Raw genomic sequence first — 23,257 nt, forward strand, 5'->3', positions numbered from 1 at the left:
TCTGGGGATTGTGGGGCAAATGAGTCTGGATCCAGAAGTTGTACGAAGGTCTCCACCAGCTCTCGGCCCCTGGGCCTACATGGCCATGAACTCGACATGAATGTATTTGGAAGTGGGGGAAGAATCAGCTAACTGATACGCTTGGACCCACTTGGACGCCATAGATAAAGGACAGAACATTCTAGGTGTGCACTCCTCAGCCTTGTGGATGGAGCTCGGGGGACAAGGAATGAAGGAAGAACTATTTCAGACTCATTATTTCTATAAAGGAATGGCCTGTGAGAGCTTTTACACCACACACATGCACACACACACGTACACACACACATATGCACACACACATGTATGCACACGCATGCGCACACGCACATACACACGCACACATGTGTGCACACACACACGCACGCACACACACACACACACCCCTATCCCTGAACCTCACTGACTGTGAAAACAGGCTGAACATTTAAAAACTGTTGCAATGAGTGACTTACTCAGAGGTGAGAGGTTATTAAAGATCCAATTACTGGGATTGCCTAGAGCTTTTTCTTTTATAAACTCTACAGCTATTTATTTCAAACAATGAGTTGATCTGGCGGGGGGTGGGGGGGAAACCCAAATCTCCCAATTACAAACCCAGGACTGCCCATGTCAGGGCAGCGATCCGGTTACTAAGAAAACTGGCTCTCAAACCATCTAACTCCGTGTACATTCCATCAAACAGATGTGTGTTTGCGCAGTGAAATGCTGCACAGATGTTCAAAGGTAAATATTTTTCTAAGCTCTAGCCTATGGGTGGATTAGACACCTCCATCTATCAGGGTGAGTATTTTTCTTGGATATAACCATACACCAGCCAGCCCTGGTTCAGTCCTAAATAGATAGTGTTCAGCTAGCCCCCAGGATGCACTGCAAATAAAAGAATAAAAGACTACGCTAATGTACCTCCTCTAGGCAAGGAACCCTAGAGAACTGGCCTGTTCTCCTGTCTCTTAGTTGGAGGTTAAGATAGATTTCTACATGATTCCACTGGCCCTTTAGCAGCCTGGCTGGGTGAGAGAAAGAGGAAAAGATGCTGATTGCCATTCTAGAAAATACACAGCGTCATTGTGTCCTTCCTCTTGTCATTGTCCCTGCCTTACCCCAGCCAAGCCACCACCAAGCCTGCAGCAGGGGCAGCTGTATTACATACAACCCAAAGAGATTCAAATGGACCAACCAAGAGCCCCAGGAGGGCTCTGAGGGCCCCAGTGGAATGGAGAGGTGATGCTAAGGGAACCTTTGCCCTCTTGTTAGCTGGCACAGCCCTCCCCCCCACCCCAGAGGCTGGAGGAAGCAGAGACCTTCTTGAGGCCTCCTGAGCCTCAAGGTCAGGGCCAGCCACAGTCTTTGTCATGCATCCTGCCAGGTTCCCAGCAGACATCTTTCAAGGTCACATGGCTGAAAAGTGGAGCCACAGAGATAGTTCCTGCTTTCCATTTTCCAGTGCTGGATTGATTGCACCGTGCAGTTGGAGGCTGGGGGGGGGGAGGTCCTGTCCCCCGGGGTGGTCATCATCTCATAGAGCAGAAAAGCCAACCACAGATGAAATGACAAGGGTCCTAAAGATGGAATGTGTGTCACATAGATTATTCATGACATAAAAAGGCAAAAACCAATGCACTGAGAAAACACAACTGGTAAAGTACTCTGAGATTATAATATTTTCCCAGTGGAGGTTGTATTACTCTTCTTTTGCAGTTTTAATCCCATAAACTTGAGAGAGAAGAAAAAAAAAGGAGCAACATTTGGTGTTCATGCATTGCATCAAAAAGACATTTCAAAGAAGGAAGGTGCCAGGAAGACATGTTGTGAATGCTAAAGCAATATCACACTCACCTGTATTTAGAATTAGTGGTGAGAGCACGAGGAATATGTAAATTACTGATAAGAAAGGCAGGGAAGATGGTAAGAAAGTTTTAAGCACATAAATGGGGTTGGGCTTACTGAGGAGAAAGGGGGAGTGGGTGGGGAGCACACTGCTACGTCCGAGGCTTTGAGGACAAGCTCACCCTCATCAGCTCCTGACCCCGCTCATTCTGTTAACTTGCACTGTGTATAAAAATTAGGGTTCCCTATCACCCTACACCGTGCATAAGTGAACAACAAAGTGCCTGCTCTGATTTAAGTCTAGAAGCTATTTTCTGGTACAAACATGTAGAACGTACAAACTACATAGCTGCGCTTCCCCCATTTCCTTCAGCTCACTGGGAATGTTGAATGCAGATGTTACTAAATATTTAAGTAAATAAACACTATGCTAATAAATATATTTTAATATATTAAAATATAATATCTAATATTAATATATGTTAAGTACATTTGATATGAAATAAATTTAGCACAAATTAAATAATAAAAGAGTAACTTCATGCTTAAAATACTGATATTATAGTTATGAAAATATTCATATGAATAGTTATATATGTATATATAAATATATACATTTATATATTTAAATAATTATGTCTATAAATATATATTATTAAATATATACTATTTAGTTATATAACATAGGTAATAATATATAAGTATACAATTATATCTATATATTAAAACATTACTATTTATACTTATTAATATTAATTTGTATTGTTAAATATATGTAAATATATTGATATAGTAACATATTTTATCTAATTATATATTTATAATTAGTTTATATTATATATAATATAATGTTTATATTATATATTTACTTATATTTTTATAATTAATATCAATATATTAGTATTTATATATGTTAACATATATTGTTTGTATAATGTATTAACATATATTTTATACAATATAATGTATGGTAGATTATAATAGATAACAACATAATGACATGTTTTATATAACATATGTTAATAAGTATTTTAGACAGGTACACATCATTATACCAATTGCACACTTACTGTTTTTACAAAATGTGATACTACTGTGTATTCTGTTTTGTAAGTTTCTTTTTCATACTTAACCAAATGGCCATACACTTTTCTAGATCATCCTAGACAGAATGGCCTCATCCAGAAATGTGGCACAGATACACAATGTGGTATTATTCAGCCATAAAAAAGAATGAAATCCTGCCTATGGAATTACATGGATAGAAGGTGGAAGACATGTGAAGTGCGATAAGCCAGGCACAGAACAATGGATACAGTGCTTTTGTTTGCTCGTGGGGGGCAGAGCTGAAAGGTGACCTTGGAGTTAGGCAGGATGGAGAAGGGGGACAGGGAAGGGGGTAGGTGGATCACAGGTGCCAACTGGCTAGGAGGACAGAAGGGTGACAAGATCACAGCATCTTATTATACACCATAGAAAAATCTAGAAGGGTCTGAGGTTCTCAATAAAATTTAAGGAGATGAAAACTCTAATTACCTTGATTTGGCCATTATGTACCAAATACTTGAATCAGACCTCTACCTCATAAGTAATTCAAAGCAAAGACAAGAGTGGCCTTGTCTTTTTACTGGAAGGTCATATTCTGGTCCCCAGGGAATGAGGATCAGTGCCTAGATTAAAGGCCATTCAGGTGGCTTCCGATTCTCACCATCTCAGACCCTGTTCCCACTGAGCTCTTTCAAAACTCTGCCTGTGACTGGGTGCCGGGGGCTCACATCTGTCATCCTAGCTACTCAGGAGGCTGAGATCTGAGGACCACAGTTCAAAGCCAGCCTGGGCAAGAAAGTCCATGACACTCATCTCCAAGTAACCACCAAAAAGCCAGAAATAGAGTTATGGCTCAAATGGTAGAGTGCCAGCTTTGAGGGAAAAAAAAAAAAAAAGCTAAGGGACAGAGCCCAGGCCCCGTCAAACATCAAAACAAAACAAAATCTCTGCCCACAAGTTTTCCTCTGACCTCATTCTGCCTCCTTCTGTGACTCCAAGGCCATAATGCACATTTTCCTCTCTGTCTCAGAGGCGGAGAGATTTCCTCCAAATGGTTCTGGACGCCCGATATTCCAAGAGTGTTGTCGGCCTGGAGAACTTTGACCTTGTCAAAGAAGTCCTGTCTGCGAAGGGCACAGAGGACCCTCGCCAGAAACACCAATGCAGAGCCCCAGCCCAGCCTCTGGGTGTGGACGAGATTGTGGGCCAGGCCTTCCTCTTCCTCATCGCAGGCCACCAAATCATCACCAGCACGCTCTCCTTCACCACCTACCTGCTAGCCACCAACCCTGACTGCCAGGAGAGGCTTCTGAGAGAGGTGGACCTGTTCAAGGAGAAGCAGGTGAGTAGCATGGGACCCCATGTCCTGACACACCCCAGGACAACGGATTCTGAAAACGTGCTCTCGAATAACTCGCTCAAACCACGTCCTATGTGTATAAGACACACGCGCAAGTGGTAGAGCACCAGCCTTGAGCGAAAAAGCCAAGCAAAAGTGTGAATCTTGAGTCCAAGCTCCAGTACTGGCATCCAAAAAAGCCAAATGGTGCTCATGGCGTGGGTATCTCAGGCAGCCCAGCAACCTGACTGAGGGCCCTGCCAGGGCCCAGGAAGGAGAGGAGGGCCAAGGGCAGCGTTTGGGAAGGATGTGTAGTTGCCCAGTGCTCTGACTGTGGGGTACCCCACTGAGAGAGAAAGAGAGGGCTGCAAACAGGCATGAGAAGGGGCCAAACTGATGCAGGATAAAGAGCTGAGCTGACGGGGAGGCTCAGAGTGGAGGAAGGTAAGATGAGGCAGATGAATGGCAAGTCCAGGTCCGGGCATTCCTCTGAGATAAATAAGGCCCCTCTTGGCCCAGTGACTTCCACAGGTGCGTTGTATGCTGGGCATTTTCTCCGCTTGTGTTTTCTGGGTAGTTGTGTTCGTTTGACCTTTGACCTTTGTGACAGAGAGCCGTTTAAACTCTGTGTTTGGAAAGGAAGACGTCTGTAATGGAATCCTTTGTCCTCTATCCTGTTGGAAACCGCTGTGGCATCCTCAGTATTGCAAGGGGGCCTGTTCTGTTTCAGGGGATTATTTGATACTGAACTGAAAACTGCCTTCTAGAAAACTCCAAGTGGGGAAGTAGAGGCAGAGTTATTCTTCCTACTCCATGGCAGTGTTTTGTTTTTTGGGTTTTTTTTGACATTTGAAAAGTGCATCACCGGGTTACCAACAGCCTCAGCATTTGGCTGAACGAGCTGTGGTCAACAGCAAGTTCTCTGTTGTCATGACAACTGCTAAGCCAGGCTCCCCCCCCCACATACACACACCCCCTCCTGCTTATCCAATTGATCTCTTGAGCCTCAATGCAAGAGTTTCTATTTATCCTTATTACTGTTCAAGTCAGTCCAAATAATTCTGATTCTCCATTCTGCCATCTGTCATTTCAGCGGCTCCTCTAGCTTTGTGTCATGGGAGACTTGTTACGCATGTCTCCCGTTTCATCCAAGCCTCCGATGACAAGGTTGAACAGGAATAGGGTTTCCTCTACTTTGACATTGATCCATTCATCAACATTCTTCTGGCATGGGGTCTCAACAAGCCCTCCCCTGCCTGCCCTGACTAGAGAGAAAGCTGGGCTGAAAATTCCTAGTGGGTCACTCTGGTTGGAATGCTAAGGTTCCTCCCACTGGAGGACCAAAGAGATGGGGACACCCATGGTCCAGGCCAGTGAGACCCCAGCTTCCTAGTTGAACATCCTCAGGTCAGATGAGTGAGAATCTGGGAGAGATGTCCCAAGGGAAACAGGGTGCTGGCCCAGGCCAGCAGCAGAGGGAGAGCGAGGCCCTCACCTGGAGTAACCCAGAGGCGGGTCACATAGAAGACGTAGCAGCATCTGACAAGCACCCACGCTGAGGTAGACACAGAGGGAAGCTGAGGGAACTTCACGGTTGTCTAAGAAGCCCTAAGTTATATCTGTTAGGCAATATCTTCCTTCTAAATTAAAACCTTGCAGGGCAATAGAAGGCCGAATGTAAGGGAGTCTAGGATGTGGTGTTACTCAGAGAGCTACAGGACCCTGTCCGAGCTCACCAGCTCCCTTGGTAGCCAGGGCTGGCGTGTGACCTGGCAGGATACAGGGCCCCTCCCACGCCAAGTCCTCATGAACTCACCCCTTCGCTCTGCCACCACTGTCCTGGCCACAGGAGGGCATTGCCCACTCACCTGCTCCTGGCTTCCTCCCATCTTCCAACCTAGAGCTGGGAGCCTCTCCCCCAAGGTACCACCCCCATGGGGCTAGGCAGAATGTCCCCAAGATACTGAGGAGACCCCCAGGAGGGAATGCACTAGTCCTGGCAGGAAAAGGCTTTCAGGCCTCAGTGGACATCAAATGGTTTGGAGAGATGGTTGGAAAAGCCCTCGGATGGATCTCTCAGAGGTGCACACTGGTGTTGGGGTCCTGCAGCCTGCCTTTGTGTGTGTGCATGCACGTGTGCATGCGTGTGTGCATGCTAGTTCTGGGGCTAGCTCTGGGCCTGGATGCTGTCCCTGAGCTTTTGTGCTAGCACTCTACTACTTGAGCCACAGCTCTACTTCTGGATTTTTTGGTGGTTAATTGGAGATAAGAGTTTCATAGATTTTTCTGCCCAGACTGACTTCAAGCCATCAGAGCTCAAGCGTCTGAGTAGCTAGGGTTATAGATGTGAACTACCAGCTCCCATCAAAAGCCTGTATTTTAATAAACATCTCCACTGATTCTGATGCTGCTATGTCTGCATCCACTTTAAGAATATAACCTTAGACTCTCAAGGCCAGATCAAGAAAAAAAAAAAAAAAACAGACGCAAATGTCCTGCACCAGCCATAGAAGCCTGAGGATCGTTTCCTTCCTCTAGAGAATATTGGAGTAGTTTTTCTTTTCCTTTTTTCAGGGTAGGGGACTTCTGAGACCAGGACTTGAACTCAGTACCTGACACTTTCACTCTTTGGTTAATGTTCTCCAACTGAGCCATACCTCCAACCCCTGGCATGGTTTTTGACAAGTAGTCATGTATCTGTTTTAAACAGTAAACATGATAGTCACAAAGGCATTGGTGTGTGTAGCCCAGCTCACAAATTCAATGAATATTTGTAAGTTTTCCTTTCTTTCTTTCTCTCTTCTTTTACTTTCTTCTTCTTCTTTTTTTTTTTAACTATAATCAGAGCTCTGTTAATATGGGCCATCTGTCAGGACATGGAAATGCAGATTAGATGTTCACACATTAGCTATTTTCCTGAAAATATTCCTGAAGATTTGCATGTAAAGTATGACTTGTTAGAATTTTCCTGCCGGTTTCCATTCAACAAATATTTCTTGAGTGCCAGTTAATGCCAGCTTGTGAGGCTGCAGACCCTCCCACACAGCGGGCCATGCTGGTCGAGTTCTTTCCCCACATCCCTGGACAACAACCACACCCCCATGTAGATGGCTGGTCCTCAGATTTGTCCAGGAGATCACCGGACTCCAGCTATCTCCACCCGCCCCCTCCTTGAGCCATTCACTACAGCAATTGCCCTGAGAATGTGACAGGGGTCATGCGCATCCCTTCAAAAAGATCCACTGGATCTGTTAAACCCCCATGTACAGCGATAGAAAGCTCTGCTCATGTAAGTTCGGGGATTGATTGTCCAGCACTGCAAACTCCAAAGGGTGTAATGAGGCTGCCTTCAGTTAAGGCTTGATGCAGCAGCTCAGACCTTGTCCCTCGGTCTCTTGGTGCTACTTGCTGTAGGTTCCTCCATCATTCTTGGGCACAGTCTCCCCTAGTCACCTTAGGACAAAGGTGTAACCAGTATTTTGAATCAGTGAGGGATAAGCCCCCCATTGTTTCCTTTGGATATGTAATGAGGTATTTCCTTTTCCTCACTTTGATACCTCGGACAGATCTCTGGGGCTCCTTTCACTTTGAGGCATCAAAAAGTGCAGACTGATCAGATTCAGATAGAAACTCGTTTTGGCTCCAATGCTGTCCATCCTCTTAGTTGACCTGCGGCCGGAGGAAGCGGCTCTCCACCTCACCTGCACCTGCTTGGTGTGTGAACAGATCCTCAAGCTCTTCCTTCTTGGGCTGCTCCCGGCCTCTCTGGGGGAAGGAGGGTGTGTTCTGAGATAGAGAGGATTCTGGGGGCATCTCTACCACCCAGGTCCTGACCAGGAAGATGAGCTCCAGCTCCTGCATGTGGCTTTGTGGCTCCGGGGTCTCTGGTTTGGTGAGGTAAATGGGACTTGGGTGCCATCTGCAGCATCCACAAGCCTGGGAAGCACACATCCTTGCCATAGTAATGGTGGCCATGCCCTCTGCCACTCCCACCTCTCTCCAAATCTTCCTCCTTCATTCAAATAGGCAGAAAAGGCAGGCCAGCAATTCTCCTGCACACATAGATGGCCAGGGAGAAAGTGATGCCAGATTCGGGGGCTGCCTCTATCTATCTCTAGTGGGTGATGGAGACCCTTTGCCTTGACTGGGAACTGTGGGTTTGGAGGTCACGACCCCTTAGCTGATGACTCTTCTTCCAACAACTGGGCCTTAAATCCCTCCAAATGCCGGGGAGCACAGAGCAGGCTCAAGCCCAGTGTGAAGAAGCAAAGCTTCTTCCCAAGAGTCTCTGCAGGAGTCCCACTGCCGCTCACGGTCAGTGTCTATGGAATGCATAGACCCCTCAACCAATCACTGCAGATGAACGCAGTGTGAAGCCTTGATTGGCTTAGACCCGGGCATTTGCCCATCCCTGGACTGAATTGGGGGTTCGGGGGAGGGGGAAAGGAGAGGGGTGAGGCTTCACCTGGACCGCTTAGACCTTCAATGGGGGAGGAGTGAGTGCTCATACCCCTGTCCACCCTATGACATGGAATTCACACTGCCCAGACTAGCAGCTCCCACTTCTCAATTTCTTTTCAAGCAACTGTGCTCAGTTTCCCTCTGAACAAAACAAAAACAAAACAAAGCAAACTGCTTCCAAAATCATAGGGAATCCAGCTGTTCCCAGCACCACCCGCTCATGCGTCGGGCTTGTTAGCAACGTGGCCTCCTTCATACTTGCTGTGACCTTACCAGTTAGAAAGGAGCCAGGACAGCAGCGTGCCTTATTGCGGCCTTTGCTGTTCAGGAGTGAGTATGTCAGCTACAAAAGCCAAGAATTCAGATGATCTCTTAGCAGAACTAAACTTCCAGCACGTGTAAGAATACCCAGAGGCCTGTTTCGCTATAGGGAAAAAAAAATCTCTACACATGTTTCTCAGATCGCATCTCCTGTCTGGCAACTTCCAGGCTCCTACCACCTACTTTGACCTCCCTGACTTTGATTGCCTCATTTCATGCAAGGTTTAGACTTGTGTACCTGTGTGTAATATAGTTATAATCCACTTGACGACTCCTGCCTCCAGGCTGCTTCTTTTGAGGCATATTTATTTTCTCCTATATCATCTTATGTGGGAATTTTGTTGGTCCTCTTCCCCTACCACCATCGAAAACTCCATTTAGAGCCTTCTTAAGTCCACTTCTTTATGATGACAAAGTACTAGAGAGTAGGTAATTTATAAACAAGGTTCAGAAGGCTTCGAAGCCTGGTGTAGACATCTGTTTGGCGTGTGAGGGCCTCCTGCTGGTCACATGACGAAGGCATCACATGGAGAGACAGAGCAGGAGGGCCAGCTTAGAAAGCCACTGATGTCACTGATGTCCACACTCCTGACTTCATCCAGGCCTAATTTCTTCAAAAGGCCCCACTCAAATGCCATCAATTTATGAACTGAGAGATAATGTTTCCAACATATGGTTTCTGGGGGACAAACAGTCAAGCCCCAGTATTTCCTACAGGGGGCGCGGTGCCAGGGCTGAGAGTGTGGCTTTCATGGTAGGGGCGTGGCTTTCGTGGTAGGGGCGTGGCTTTTGTGGTAGGGGCGTGGCTTTCATGGTAGGGGCGTGGCTTTCATGGTAGGGAGTGACTCCAGTAGAAAATCTACTATGCGTACCACTTCCTTACTCCAGTCATTCAATGTCTCTTCTCCCCTTGTCCTCTGGGTCACATTAAGGAGGAAGTGCAGCTATTAAACTCAACCGTGGAGTAGAGGGAAAGGTCTGGCCATTTGTACCGCTTGTAAAATTGAAACAACGCACAGCAATTCTCTCATAGGTCTTTTGTCATGGGAAAGTTTCATCGTGTTCTCCAATATATAATTTTGAAAATGATGAGGGAGAAAAGAAAGAACTTCTTTCCATATAAATTGTTTTTTGCTATAGCTTTAGCATTTTATGTGGAAATTATTGACTTTTGATCTGGCTAAACTATTCTCTTTTCTTCTCTTTGGTACTGGACTATGCCAGCCAAAATTTATGACCCATTTTCCTTCTGCTTAATTGTTGATATAAATCTACTGTGTAGAGTCCAGTTGTAAATTTATCACAAATGGGAATGGATTGATATATGGCCTCTTTTTAGGATAGTTTGAGCAGTTATGCCTTAGCAGGAAGGCTAGATTTGGATAAAACTTCTCTTGAAACACTGCTTTATCACTATGTTAAATATCTAATTAAAATACAACTTCTTTAAAAAATACAACTTCTTCTTCCCTTTTCTCCTAATGATGAAAGACCATTCTGTACTGGCTCATGCTGCTAGTGTGAGCTAGGTTGAGGATGTAATATTCGAAGAAACCAAAGAATCTCAAAAGAAAAAAAAAGCACAGTCCATGGCCATATGGAAAAGTCATTTTATCCATATCCAGATATTCCATAAATTTATTACATGTCCTTTACCACAGGGAGAGAGTTGAGCAACATAGTCTGACACACATTGATCTTGAGCTGGGCACCAGTAGCTTACATTTGTAATCCCAGCAACTCAGGAGGCTGAGATCTGAGGATCAAAGTTTGATGCCAGCTCAGGCAGAGAAGTCCTTGTGAGACTCTTATCTCAAAAACAAAACAAAACAAAAAAAACCTGGAAGTGGTGCTGTGGCTCAACATGGTAGAGTGCTAGCCTTGAGCAAAAGAGATCAGAGCAGCACCCAGACCCCAAGTTCAAGCCCCACAACTGACCAAAAAAAAAAAAGAAAAAAAAGTGTAGAGACAGAGCACAGCCCTCAGCACTGGCCGCCTCTCACTATCACAAAGTGTAGCCTGCACAGGAATCACCTAGGCTTCCAATTTAGCTGGTCCTGGGGGATGTCAGAGCGAGATCCACGGCTTACACTGTGAGGTGTCTGGTCCTGAGCCTTAGTGCTGCTTCCACGGGGGGAGGGGGAAGGGTGTTATTAGTTCACTAACCCAAATGTGGATGATTGCAGTCATGCTGCTGCTGTTCTCTTTGCTAAGGGGAGGAAGGGAGTCGGGAGTTCCGCAGCCCTTTCCCACTAGGGAAGCCCATCACCCTTCTACACCGACCCTCAGATCTTGCTTCCTTGGCTTGTTCTCCATGGCGGGAAGCTGGAGACGAGGAGTGTCAAAAGTCCGTTTAAAGTTATTTTCAAAGCAGATGAAGATGGCGACCCACCATGTCTGACCTTTTAGTCAGGAAGTTCAGGCTGTCCCAGAAGCTCCCCCAAGGAGCCCTTGGGGTCCCCAGTAGCCATAGTCCCCTGAGAGGGTCTGTGCCACAGTATTGTGGCCAAAGAGAACCTCCCCTGCTGCCACTGCTCTGGTGGCCAGAAAGAAAGGAGCAGGAGCCATGGTGTGGGCCACTCAGACATGGCTCCAATGTGTCTGGCACTCGGACAGGGGACACCAGGGGGGTCTCCATAGCCATGGACAGAGGTCTCTCTGAAGCTCTACCTTGGATTTCGTGATTTGTGGCCACTGCTGTCAAAGTACCAGTTTCCAGAAGGTCGGGCAGCAGACAGGCTCTGCTGTGCTCCAGCCCCAAAGCAGAGCGGCCAGCTGACCTGGGCCAGGTGGCAGGGAAACTATCCCTGAAGCATCCTGGTGCCCCAGGGCAGTGGACACATTCTCAGGGGACACCCGTGGGGAGGTGGGTGACACCTCGCGGGGCCGTCTGGGCTGTGACTGACTGGACATCACTCGATGCCACCTGTTTTCCTCTTACCACCTCTGGCTCCAAAATGTTCCACTTTCCCTGGGGACATCTGAAGCTCGGTGTCCTCTGGGGAGCCTGTGTCTGCAACAGTGGTAGCTGCATCCTCTGGCTCAGGCAGGTCTCCCCACCTCTCCCTCTTGCTCCTCCCCTCTACTTTCTAAAAACAATTTGGCCACGCCCGGCCAGGAAAGTCGAAGAGACTTTTATCTCCAATTAGCTAGCAAAAAAGCTGGAAGTAGAGATGTGGTTCAAGTGGTAAGTACCAGCTTTGAGTGAGAAAGCTAAGGGACAGTGGCCCAGGCCCTGAGTTCAAGTACCAGTTCAGAGAGAGAGAGAGTGAGAGAGAGAGAGAGAGAGAGGAGTACCACAAAACCATAGTATTTATGAACTCAGGGCCAGGCCACTCCCCTTAGCTTTAGCACTCTACCACTGGAGCCACATCTCCACTTCTGGCTTTGGATGGTTAATTGGAGATAAAAGTCTCACAGACTCTTCCTGCACAGGCTAGCTTTGGACTACAGCCCTCAGATCTCAGCCTCCTAAATAGCTAGTGTTACAGCCTTGAGCCACCAATGCCCAGCTCTCCACTTCTCCTCTTTTCTTTCTCTTCCTTTAGCATTAGCAGCACCATTTGCTCACCTTTCCCCACCCCCTTCTTTATTCCAGCTCCACTCCCCCATCCAGAAAGACCCATAATCTTCACTGCTCCCATAATGCCCTCCGCCCACCAGGAGCCCTGGCTGCATAGAGCCTGTTTGTAACTACACACCAAGAGGACAGGTGGTGAGGCAGGAGGCAGGTTGCAGGGCAGGAAGAGCTTGCAGGTGGTTTTTCTAGATGCCTGACTTCAAGCATAGTACTTTAGCACTTTGAGTGATTAGCCATGAGAGCTCCAAGTCTCCCACTCAGGTCCCTGCAGAGCGAGGTGAGCTGCACAGCTCTGATCCTCCTGAACGAAACTGGGAATGGGCTGCACCTATCTGGAGTGGGGTACTGGCTTCCGTAGGCATCTCTCAGTCCAACCAAGTCACAATCAAGAGCTCACTTACCCAGACCAGTCTCACAAAAGAAGGTCATATAGCTAGAGTGGAACTCTCTAGAACAAGGAACATGTCATCCTTACCTCTGAAACCATCATCAGCTCCCTTTGTGGTTCATGGTGAAGAGCCACTTGAAGTGTGCCAATTCTTAGCCTCTGCCCAGGGTCTCCTCCCAAGCACCTTAGAACCAAGAAGGGGGAAAATTAGGAATAAGAGGCCCTCCAAAGTGTTTGCTTTTGGCCCAGATTTCGGTAAATCTGTTTTGTTCCAGGTCTGTAGCAGCAATGTATTTTCTTTTATGACTCTCTCTCTCTCTCTCTCTCTCTCTCTCTCTCTCTTTCTCTCTATCTCTATCTCTGTGCTGGCATTTGAACTCAGGGCCTGGGTTCTGATCCTTTATCACTCAAACCTGGTGCTCTACCACTTGAACCACATCTCCATTTCCCACTTTTTTTGCTGGCTAATTTGTAGGTAAAAGTCCCTTTGACTTTCTGCTCAGGTTGGCTTTGAACCATGATCCTTCTTAAGTAGCTAGCATGACAGGCGTGAGCCATCAGCACCAGGTTGGTTTTGTCTCTTTTTTAGATGATGTTTTTATAACTGAATGTGGCATGTATGAAAATAGCATCTCCATGGTCCGATTAGCTCAGGAATATGAAAGATTCCAGATCAGAGAGCAGGCCTGACTCCCGGATGAATTGCAGTGTGAAGTTTGTGAAGTTAAGCATTTAGAAATCTGTCTTTAAAATTTAAATATTTAGATTGGGTCTCTAGGACGCAGGAGGCAGCGCATATTTCTCACTCACTTAATTTGAATTTTTCTTCTCACCCCCCACTTCCCCCTTTTGGTAGCACAAGTTGTTTTTCAAAGGCTCATGCCTCAAATGTTCTCTCTAAGAAGGAGGAATGTAATTAAACACCACTGGCCTCTGCCTGCAGGGGACAAAAGCAGGCCAGAGCCATAGGGAGCCCAGGACAGATACCCTGCAAAAGAATTCCATTATAAAGATCAGAAGAGAACTGCTTTCTCCTGGTCATAAACAAGAAGGTTAAAAAGCCAGCCAGGAGCTTTCTGGGATGGGCTTCTTGTCCTAGGCCTTAGAGTCATTTAGGACTCAGGGAAAGCTAAGACACTGGACTCTGTTGCCTTAGGTATAGACAAGAACTTCAACTTGTTGAGTAACTGTGGCTGACAAACAAGGAGGACCAGAAAGGTGGTTGTTTGTCCAAATACTGGTTTTGAACTCAGGGCTTGGGCACTTAGCTTTTTCCCTGAAGGCTAGACTCTACTACTTGAGCTACATCTCCACTTCTGGCTTTTTGCTAGTTAATTGGAGTTAAGAGTCTCACCAATATTTTTGTCCAGGTTGGCTTCAAACCCTGATCCTCAGATCTCACCTTCTGAGTAGCTAGGATGGTAGGCCTGAGCCACTAGTGCCAGGCTGGAGAATAGGTGGTTTTTTTTTATTGTTATTATAAAGATGATACACAGAGGGGTTACAGTTACATAAATCAGGTAATGAGTATATTGCTTTTTGGACAATGTCACCCCCTCCTTCCACTCCAGTTTTCCCCTCCTGTCCCCACCCATAAGTATTATGGTTTATTTTCAGCATAGTGGTTAGCGAGTACCACTGCTGCATTTATTCACCCTTTGTCCTGCCAGTTCTGTACCTGCCCCACTTTGGAAGGGTAGGTTTTTTTTAAAGAATAAACTTGCTTTTTCATGACGGTGCATAGCTGGGGATCCTGGCTTCCCATCAGTCACTGGGCTCTGGGTCCCACTCCTCAAATACTGCAGTCACCGCCCCCCAGAGAGTGGGCACTGAATCTCTCTGTGATTTTCAGCTGGTACCAGAGCTGAAAAGCTCATGCCAAGAGACAGAGTCCCAATCATACTCTACCAAACCTAGACTTGGGCTGAGTATGTGGCTTAATAGTAGAGAACTTTCCTGGCATGCCCAAGGCCCTGGGTTTGACCAAAGAGCATGCCATCCAATCAGGAGGGTGTCCTGAGGCGTGGCTGCCTGCCCATCCAGTCGGCGGACGATACGGAGGCATTGCACTGCTATCTCAGGCACAGTAACATAGATCACATGCCTTACTTTTCCTGTCTGTGAAATGGGACTACTTTATGTAGCTCCTGAGTTTCCTTCTGAGCTTGACTTCACATCAAGCTGGTTTTACAATGATACCCACTGCACACGGTTAGTGACTCCCTTCCCACAGCGGATCTCAGCTGCCTGGCCTGCCCAAAGAAGGCATTCAGCTAGAGAGCTTCTCAGTTGTCAGTGATGGTGATGATGATGATGATGGTGATGATGATGGTGATGATGATGATGATGATGATGATGATGATACTGACAATGATACTGATGATAGCCAAAAGCTTACATGGCATGCTGGGAGCCAGTGGCTCATCCTATAATCCTAGCTCCTCAGGAGGCTGAGATCTGAGCATGTCAGTTCCAAGCTCAGCCCAGACAGAAAAATCCATGAACCTTATAAATATCTGGTTGACCAGCAAAAAGCTAGCAGTAGAAGCATGGCTCAAGTGGTAGTGCACCAGACTACCAAGCACAACACCCTGAGTTCAAACCCCAGTACCATCAAAAATAAATAAATGAATGAATAAGAAGAAACTGCAATGCTTAGGACCCAGTCTCAGAGACTCTGAGTCTGGACTGAGATCTGGGCTTCTCAAAAAAAAACAAAAACAGGGAATCCCAGATACAGCCAAGGCGGAAAGACCTTGCACCAGCCACCAGTAGGGCTGTCCACTTACCTTCAGTGAGATCTGCTGCAGCATCACCTCAAGACAAGCCACGTCAGAGACAGCCCAGCATGGCGCTCAGAGCTGCTGCTGGCAGCTTAGTGATGCACCTTGTCAGGTTCAGTGTCTGTCCATGTGCTGCGCCCACATTCAGCCTATCCAAGAGCCCAGAGCCAGGCCCCGCCCCGTGAGGCCTGCCAGATGGGTGCTCTGCACACTTCAGCAGATGAGGCAGAAAGCTCAACCCAGGGCTGAGTCCATGCAGGCCTGTGCTCACCACAGACCATGGGAGGCCATTTCTCCTCTTCCCAGCAAGGGAAACCCAGATCATCCCCAGACCCCAGTGAGCTCGGGGGAGGGGGAGATGAGTGCTACTGGCTGGGGGTGGGGACAAGAATCTCTCTCTCTCTCTCTCCCCCCCCTTTCTTTTCCCCTCTCTTCCTCCCTCTCCCTCTTTCTCCTCTCCTGTCTTTCTCTCCCTTCTGTCCACCCTTTTCTCTTTCTTTTGTCTCTCTCTCTTCCTCTTTCTCCTCTCTTTCACTTTTCTCTGAAAAAAAAATCTCATTTGATGTTTCCCCAGCCTGGCTACAAATCAGAGATTTGTAGACCCGGAAGATGCTCGCGACAGCGACCACAGCATCATAACAGTAAACATTTATAGAGCACCATAATTAGTTGTAATCATTTTTATGTGTTAAATAAATCTGACCCCACACTAAAGAAGCAGGCCTTGCTAAGTAAGAAGATTAGGTAAATCATGGTCTCCTTAGAAGCCGCTAAAGGAAGCACCCCAGTGCCGTAAGACATTATCATCCGTGGGGTCTGGGCTTCACTCACTGAAGTTCCCTTCCAACTTCAGGGGTGCTGTCCATCTCCCCAGCTCTGTCTGCGGCCTGGGGCCACTTTAACCCTCTGGTGTCCACGATGCAATGGGAAGTCCTGCTACAGGAGTGTCTCGTTTCCAATTTGCTCTCCTTCCCTTTATGCCAAAGGAATGATCCTTTGGGATCAATGTTCAATATCAAATACTACTGATAACAGTACTGATAGAAGGGAGTAAGGTGTAGCTCCTCGGTAGGCTGCTGAGGGCCTGGGTGGGACTCCCAGGACCCTCGCAAAGTAAATGTGAAGGAGTAACCTCAGTAGCGAGAGGAGGCGGAAAGACTGCCACAATGAACATATGCTCTGGGCTTAAACTTGGGCCAGGCATCCTAACAACCAACACTATATTTTTCTCCTTTATTGTGTGTGTATCTAAGACTTGAACTCAGAACCTCATGCTTTTTCTGGTAAGGGCCAGCACTCTACAACTTGAGCCACAGTTCCACTTCTGGCATTATTTGGAGATAAGAGTTGCATAGATTTTCTTAGTAGGTCTGGCTTTGAACTGCGATCCTCAGATCTCAGCCTCTTGAGTAGCTAGAATTAGAGGAGTGAGCCACCAGCACCCAGCAAAAGGCTATTTTTTAAGTTGGAAGCTTTTAAATTGAAAAATCCTACTAAATCCACATGCATTTATCATTGCCCATGAACATGAAATAATTTACTTCAGTAACAAACAGATCAAACAACATAAAAATACATAGAAGGGGTTAGAGAGATGACTCAGGCGGTAGAGCGACAGCAAAAAGAAAAATAGGAAAGGAAAAAAGATCATTAAAAGTACATTGTTTAGCAGGGCGCTGGTGGCTCACGCCTGTAATCCTAGCTACTCAGGAGGCTGAGATCTGAGGATCCCGGCTCAAAGCCAGCCTGGGCAGGAAAATCCCTGAGACTCTTATCTCCAATAAACCACTAGAAAACCAGAAGTGGTGCTGTGGCTCAAGTGGTAGAGCACTAGCCTTGAGATGAAGAGCACAGGGACAGCGCCCAGGCCCAGAGTTCAAGCCCCACAACTGATAAAAAAAAAAAAGTGCATTGTTTATTTTAACTTAATATTTGACAAAACTATGTTCTCCTTTTCTGCCCCAGGGTACCTTAAAAAAAACACTCTATAGCAGGGTGCCAGTGGTTCATGCCTGTAATCCTAGCCATTCAGAAGGCTGAGTCAGCGTAGGCAAGAAAGTCTGTGAGATTCTTTTCTTCAATTAAATACCAGAAATGGTGCTGTGGCTCAAAATGCTAGCCTTGAGCACAAAAGCTCAGAGACAGTGATCAGGTCCTGAGTTCAAGCCCCAGGACTGGCATAAAAGAAGGAGAGCAGGAAGGAGGGAAGGAAGGAAGGAAGGAAGGAAGGAAGGAAGGAAGGAAGGAAGGAAGGAAGGAAGGGACAAGAAAGGCAGTAAGCCTGATGAATATTCCCATGTAAGGTTGGCTTCTCCTTATGTAAAAATTCAGCCTATGAGAAATTCCTCATTCTGGCCCTTGGATTTCAAATACTGTCGACCCTAGAGAATAATTCCAAGGTCAAACTTGTTGCTTATCCCTGCACGTAATAGCATTTTTCTCTAGGAGATTCCTGGGGACAGTGATTTAGCAAAACAACAGTGTCCTATTAGATTTCCAACTTTGCTTTTATTTCCCCACATGACATTCTGCTGCTGGGGAAGGGAAGGCAGCAGCATCCCAGCCTCCGCATCCTGCCTCCTAAGTCAGCGGTCAAGGCCTTTAGAGACTGAGCGTGAGATTAAAAATGCTCCATCGGGGGTGGTGGTGTGGCACAGCTAGGAGAGCACCAGACAATCGGCCAGAGTGTCACGTGCTGAGTTCTAGTACTGTGAGATACCATGGATGGCCATTGCAGTCCAGCACCGCCGCAGGCATTCTGCTGTGTGTCTCCTCTGCGGGGAGGACCGGCAACCAAGATCGCATCACGTCTCTGTTGTCTGCTGTAGTTGTTTCAGAAAGGGAGGAGTCAGCCCTAGTACACATGCGCGCGCGCGCACACACACACACACACACACACACAGAGTAACTACACAATAAGATGCACCAGGATATGCCATCTAGAGAATGACAACGCTGTGAGACAAGATCACAGACACAGATAGCGCAGTCACAAACCTGTGAGTGCTCTCAATTGCCCATCTGCCCGCTGGTGGGCAGCACTGTGCAGCAAAGGGGCAGTAGAGCCAGGTACCTGTGCTCATACCTATAATCCTAGCTATCTGGGAGGCTGAGATATAAAGATCATGGTTCAAAGCCAGCCCAGGCAAGAAGTCTGTGAGACTCCAATGAATCACAAAAAAGCAGGAAGTGGAGCTGTGGTGGCCCAAGTGGTAGCGGACCAGCCGTGAGTAAAAGCAGCTCAGGGACAGGGCCCAGGCCTTGAGTTTAAGCCCCAGGGCTCACACACACACACACACACACACACACACGTGCACATACCCACACACATATACACACACACCCAAAAGGCAGCAGAAATTAAATCCTGTATCCTGGCTTGTCCAAACATATTCACTTTAACCTCCAGCCGAAAGGCAAGGCGGTTTTGCCATTGTTCCGATGCCAGGCTGTATTTCTCCTGAAAGACATCAAAATGGAGCAGAGCTACCGCTGGCCATCTGAGCGTGCTTCTCCAGGATCGTGAGCAGGCGCACAGCGGACACAGCACCTTGCATCTGGGATGGCGGCGTTCAGGCCAAAGGTCACAGCAGCCCCAAAATGCAGAGTGCAAGTCTTATCAGAGATGTCATTTCCCCCAAATGTCATATATACCATTTTTATTGGAATGTGATGACACAGAGTGAATAACTTAACATAAATTTGCATAATAGAATACAGCTGTTAATTTATGATCGTATTAAAACACCAAGTTTTGTAGCTAGAGGCATTTAAAAGTCTTAATTTTCTGAAACTTTCCCTCCTGTTTGCTGTTTGTTTATGACTAACTTAGGGTTGCCAGATAAAATATAGGCATTTGGTGAAATTTGAATTTTAGATAGACTGACTAATTTTTTAGTATAGCTCATGCAATAGTTGGGATATACTAGAAATTTAGTCACCGCATATCTGAAATTCACATCTAACTGGGTGAGGCTTTGGGGGTTTTTTGTTTGTTGTTTGTTTATTTTCGAAGTACTGGTTTGACTCCGGGCCTTGAGCTTGCTGTGGAGATGTTGTACTGTTTGACTCATGCCTTCAGTCCTTCTTTATTTTTCCAATAGGGGGTTTTTGTGTTTGCTCAGAGCTAACCTCAGACTGAAACCTCCTATTTTTGTCTCCCAAGTAGCTGGGATTATAGTTGAGTGCCACCATACCCAGCCCATGAGTGCTTATATTTTTGACAAACCAGACAACTCTGCTCTGCCCTTAGTCCTTGGCTGTTTCCTACAAGAAACAGCTCTGCTGGGACTTGTATCTTACCCGGCTAGGGAGGATGGGTCTAGCAGGAACATCAGGGGATCTGAGGTGCCAATGCAAAGGAGAACTGAGCAGAGCTCTGTATCTCAAACTGACTACAACCACATCATAGGTAATGTAACTTAATTCAGCCCAGCACCCACAATCCTTTGTAACTGAAAGAAAAGGTTTCTGAAGTGGCACCCAGAAAGCCGCGCATCACCTGCTCTATGTCTGCTCTTTTTGCTTTTTATTTGCTGGTAGCGAAGTTTGAACTCTGGAGCCATTCCAAGGCAGGTGCTCCCCAACCATGCCTCCAGCCCTTTTAATTTTTTTTGCTTTATTTTTCAACTAGGGTCTCATATTTTTATCCAGGACCCAGTTGCAGGCCATGATCCTTCTAACTACCACTCTCTCATACGCTTACAGAAATGAAATACCACACTCATCTTGTTGGGTGAGATAAGAGTCTTGGTTATTTCTTTCCCTAGGCTGACCTTGAACCTCAATCCCAAACCATTTCTGAGTAGCTGAGATTACAAGCATAAACTACCATCCCTTGCTGCTCTTAACCCCTATTTGAATCCATTGACTCCCTAAGGGCCACAGCCCCTCATACACCAGGTCAGAAAGAAGAGAGAAAAATCCACACACAAATGGAGAAACATCAAGAGACTTTTCAAGTCCATTTGTGCTCATTTATGGCCAAATCCAGAATGAAACTTAGCTACCCCCACTCCTGAGTGTGTACTTTGAGTTTTCTTACGCTTTTTCTAGCAGACAACCAATTTTCTGGTCTTCAAATTTCAACTCATCCTGGGATCCACTTTGCTGTGTTGTGTAGAATTATCCCACATGTCCACTAGTTTCTAGCACCTTCCTATTCTCGGGTTTCCATACTTTCTATCATCTCTGATTGGCACTGATTACATCTTGCTTCTGCTCCGTCATCATAACTATTGTCTTCATCTGTGGGGTAGAGATGGTATCTATTATAAATCTTTTTTTTCTGGCCAGTCTTGGGGCTTGAACTCAGGGCCTGGGTGCTGTCTCTGAGCTTCTATTGCTCAGCACCACTTCCAGCTTTTGTTGGTAGTTTATTAGAGAGAAGCATCTCACAGACTTTTCTACCCAGGCTGCTTGCCTTACCCACAATGCCCTGGCTTTTCTCCTCTGGAACATAAAACTCAATGAAGGATAGGCTGGGAAGGTGGCTCAGTGGTAGAGTGCTTGCCTAGCATGCATGAAGCCCTGAGTTCAATTCCTCAGTACACATACACAGAAAAAGCCAGAAGTGGTGCTGTGACTCAAGTGGTAGAGCGCTAGCCTTGAGCAAAAGCAGCTGAGGGACAGCGCCCCAAGTTCAAGCCCTAGGATTGGAAAACAAAAACCTCAATGAAGGAACACTCCACGCCTGTCCCTGAGGACACCATTGGTCCCGTGCCTACCCCTCTGTCCCCGGGTTAGCGTGCCCCTTCCCTGCCAGGCCCCCCTGCCCTCACACCACATCTCCCTGCACTGCGTGCACACAGGCTCTGCCTGGAGACCCGCCCAAGAGCAGCCGGTGTCTGGGATTCAAGGTGTGCATATCCCAGCCCAACCCTCCCCCATAGAGGTAATGATTCTGAACAGCTCCCCTGGCCCTAGCCGAGCACCGGCGGCCCCTGTCTCGGGGGAAGGAAGTGGGTGCCCCGGGGGTGTGGGCTCCTCCGCAGACCCTGGTCCAGTCCCGCGGCGCGTGCTCCCCTGTCCTCCCTGGAGCTCGGCCTCCTCTTGTCCACTGGAGGCCGCCCTCCCACCCTGGTGCTGGCCCCAGCCCCTCCTCTCTTGGGTCCCATGGGGCTCCAGTCACCCTTGTACACCCCCTGAGGGGGGGCTGCCACCCCACATTCTGCCTCCCCTCCTCCCCTCCCTGCCACCTGCTCTGCCTGGGTCTGCGCTGTGTCCTTGGCCTCTGCTCTAGCTGCCTGACCTATGACCTTGAACAGGCCCTGCACCAGAGCCCTGCGCAGCCCCTCCCAGAACCCCGACGCATCTGCAGCCACCGTCAGGCTAAGTCCTTCTGAGTGGGGTGACTTGGGGTGCACTGAGGCTGTGGCTCACACACACACACACACACACACACACACAGCATACGTTCAGTCGTGGGGGCAAGGGTCACAAAGACCAAAGAATCTCCCGATTCTGTGCAATCTGCACCAACACAAATCACCATCATTAACACATGCCACTGCTTCTCTGCGCAAGCGGTGACCAGGCCAATAAAATGGCGATAAACGGGGTTTATGTATTGTTTATTTATTGTTCCAAACCCTTGTCTCAGTGCTGTTATTGTTTCTGTGTGAAAGAACACGGATGCGTTTTGAAAATTGCTTCCACTCAAGGCTCCCTTCTCAGGGAAATCTTTCTGACGCCCATCTTCATCCTCACCACCCTGGGCAGGCCTGGCCCCTGCGGCTGCCCAGCGTGTTCCCACAAGGGGTCCCCCAAATGTGTCTGATTCCTGCACCCACACCGCACTGCTGTCTCCATCCACCCATCCTTAGACGAGCTGGGTATCTAGCAGGCCCCGCTGCACGTGGTCACAATGTCATCAGGGAAATTAATGGGGGGAAGGGGGGTGTCACCAACTTGGAGAGTGCCAGCCACCAGACAAGGGGGTCCTCTGAGGATTCTTGTCATCTGTTATTGGGTGCTGGTAGTTCACGCCTGTAATCCCAGCTACTCGGAAAGCTGAGATCTGAAGATCACATCTCCAATTAACCTGGGAAAAAGCTGGACTCAAGACATGGCTCAAGCGGTAGAGCGTTAGCCATGAGGAAGAAAGCTGAACAATAGTACAAACCCCAGTGCCCCCCCAAAATCCTGTTGATTAAAAAAAATCAGTCAACGAATGGAGGACCAAAATGGGGTACCAAGAGTAAGGCCCAGATAGGGTTGACCCCAATAGCTCAAGCAGCCCTGGCAGGGAGAGGCTGCCTGCAGGGGGCGCCGCCCTGGCAGGGAGAGGCTGCCTGCAGCGGGCGCCGCAGTGCCTTGTGGGAAGCTTTCAATGCCACAGGCCCTGCTGGTGAGCACTGGACCTCTACTCCTGGCTGCCGGTCCCACGATCCTGCCGAAGCCTCTGGTTTCCTTCCTTCCTCCCTTCCTTCCTCCCTTCCTCCCTTCCTTCCCTCCATCCTTCCTTCCTT

The 23,257-nt window shown here is 47.5% G+C and overlaps 1 protein-coding gene across 1 annotated transcript in view; it reads left to right on the forward strand.

The window, feature by feature from the left end:
* The window catches only part of Tbxas1 (thromboxane A synthase 1 (platelet)), a 141,761-nt gene that overhangs the window by 96,957 nt on the left and 21,547 nt on the right, over window positions 1-23,257 (forward strand). The window contains exon 9 of the mRNA XM_013021630.1: window positions 3,947-4,258. Coding sequence (XP_012877084.1) covers window positions 3,947-4,258 — 312 coding nt within the window. The remainder of the gene's footprint in view (window positions 1-3,946; window positions 4,259-23,257) is intronic.

This window comes from Dipodomys ordii, unplaced genomic scaffold (assembly GCF_000151885.1).
Source record: "Dipodomys ordii isolate 6190 unplaced genomic scaffold, Dord_2.0 Scaffold56, whole genome shotgun sequence".
NCBI lineage: Eukaryota > Metazoa > Chordata > Mammalia > Rodentia > Heteromyidae > Dipodomys > Dipodomys ordii.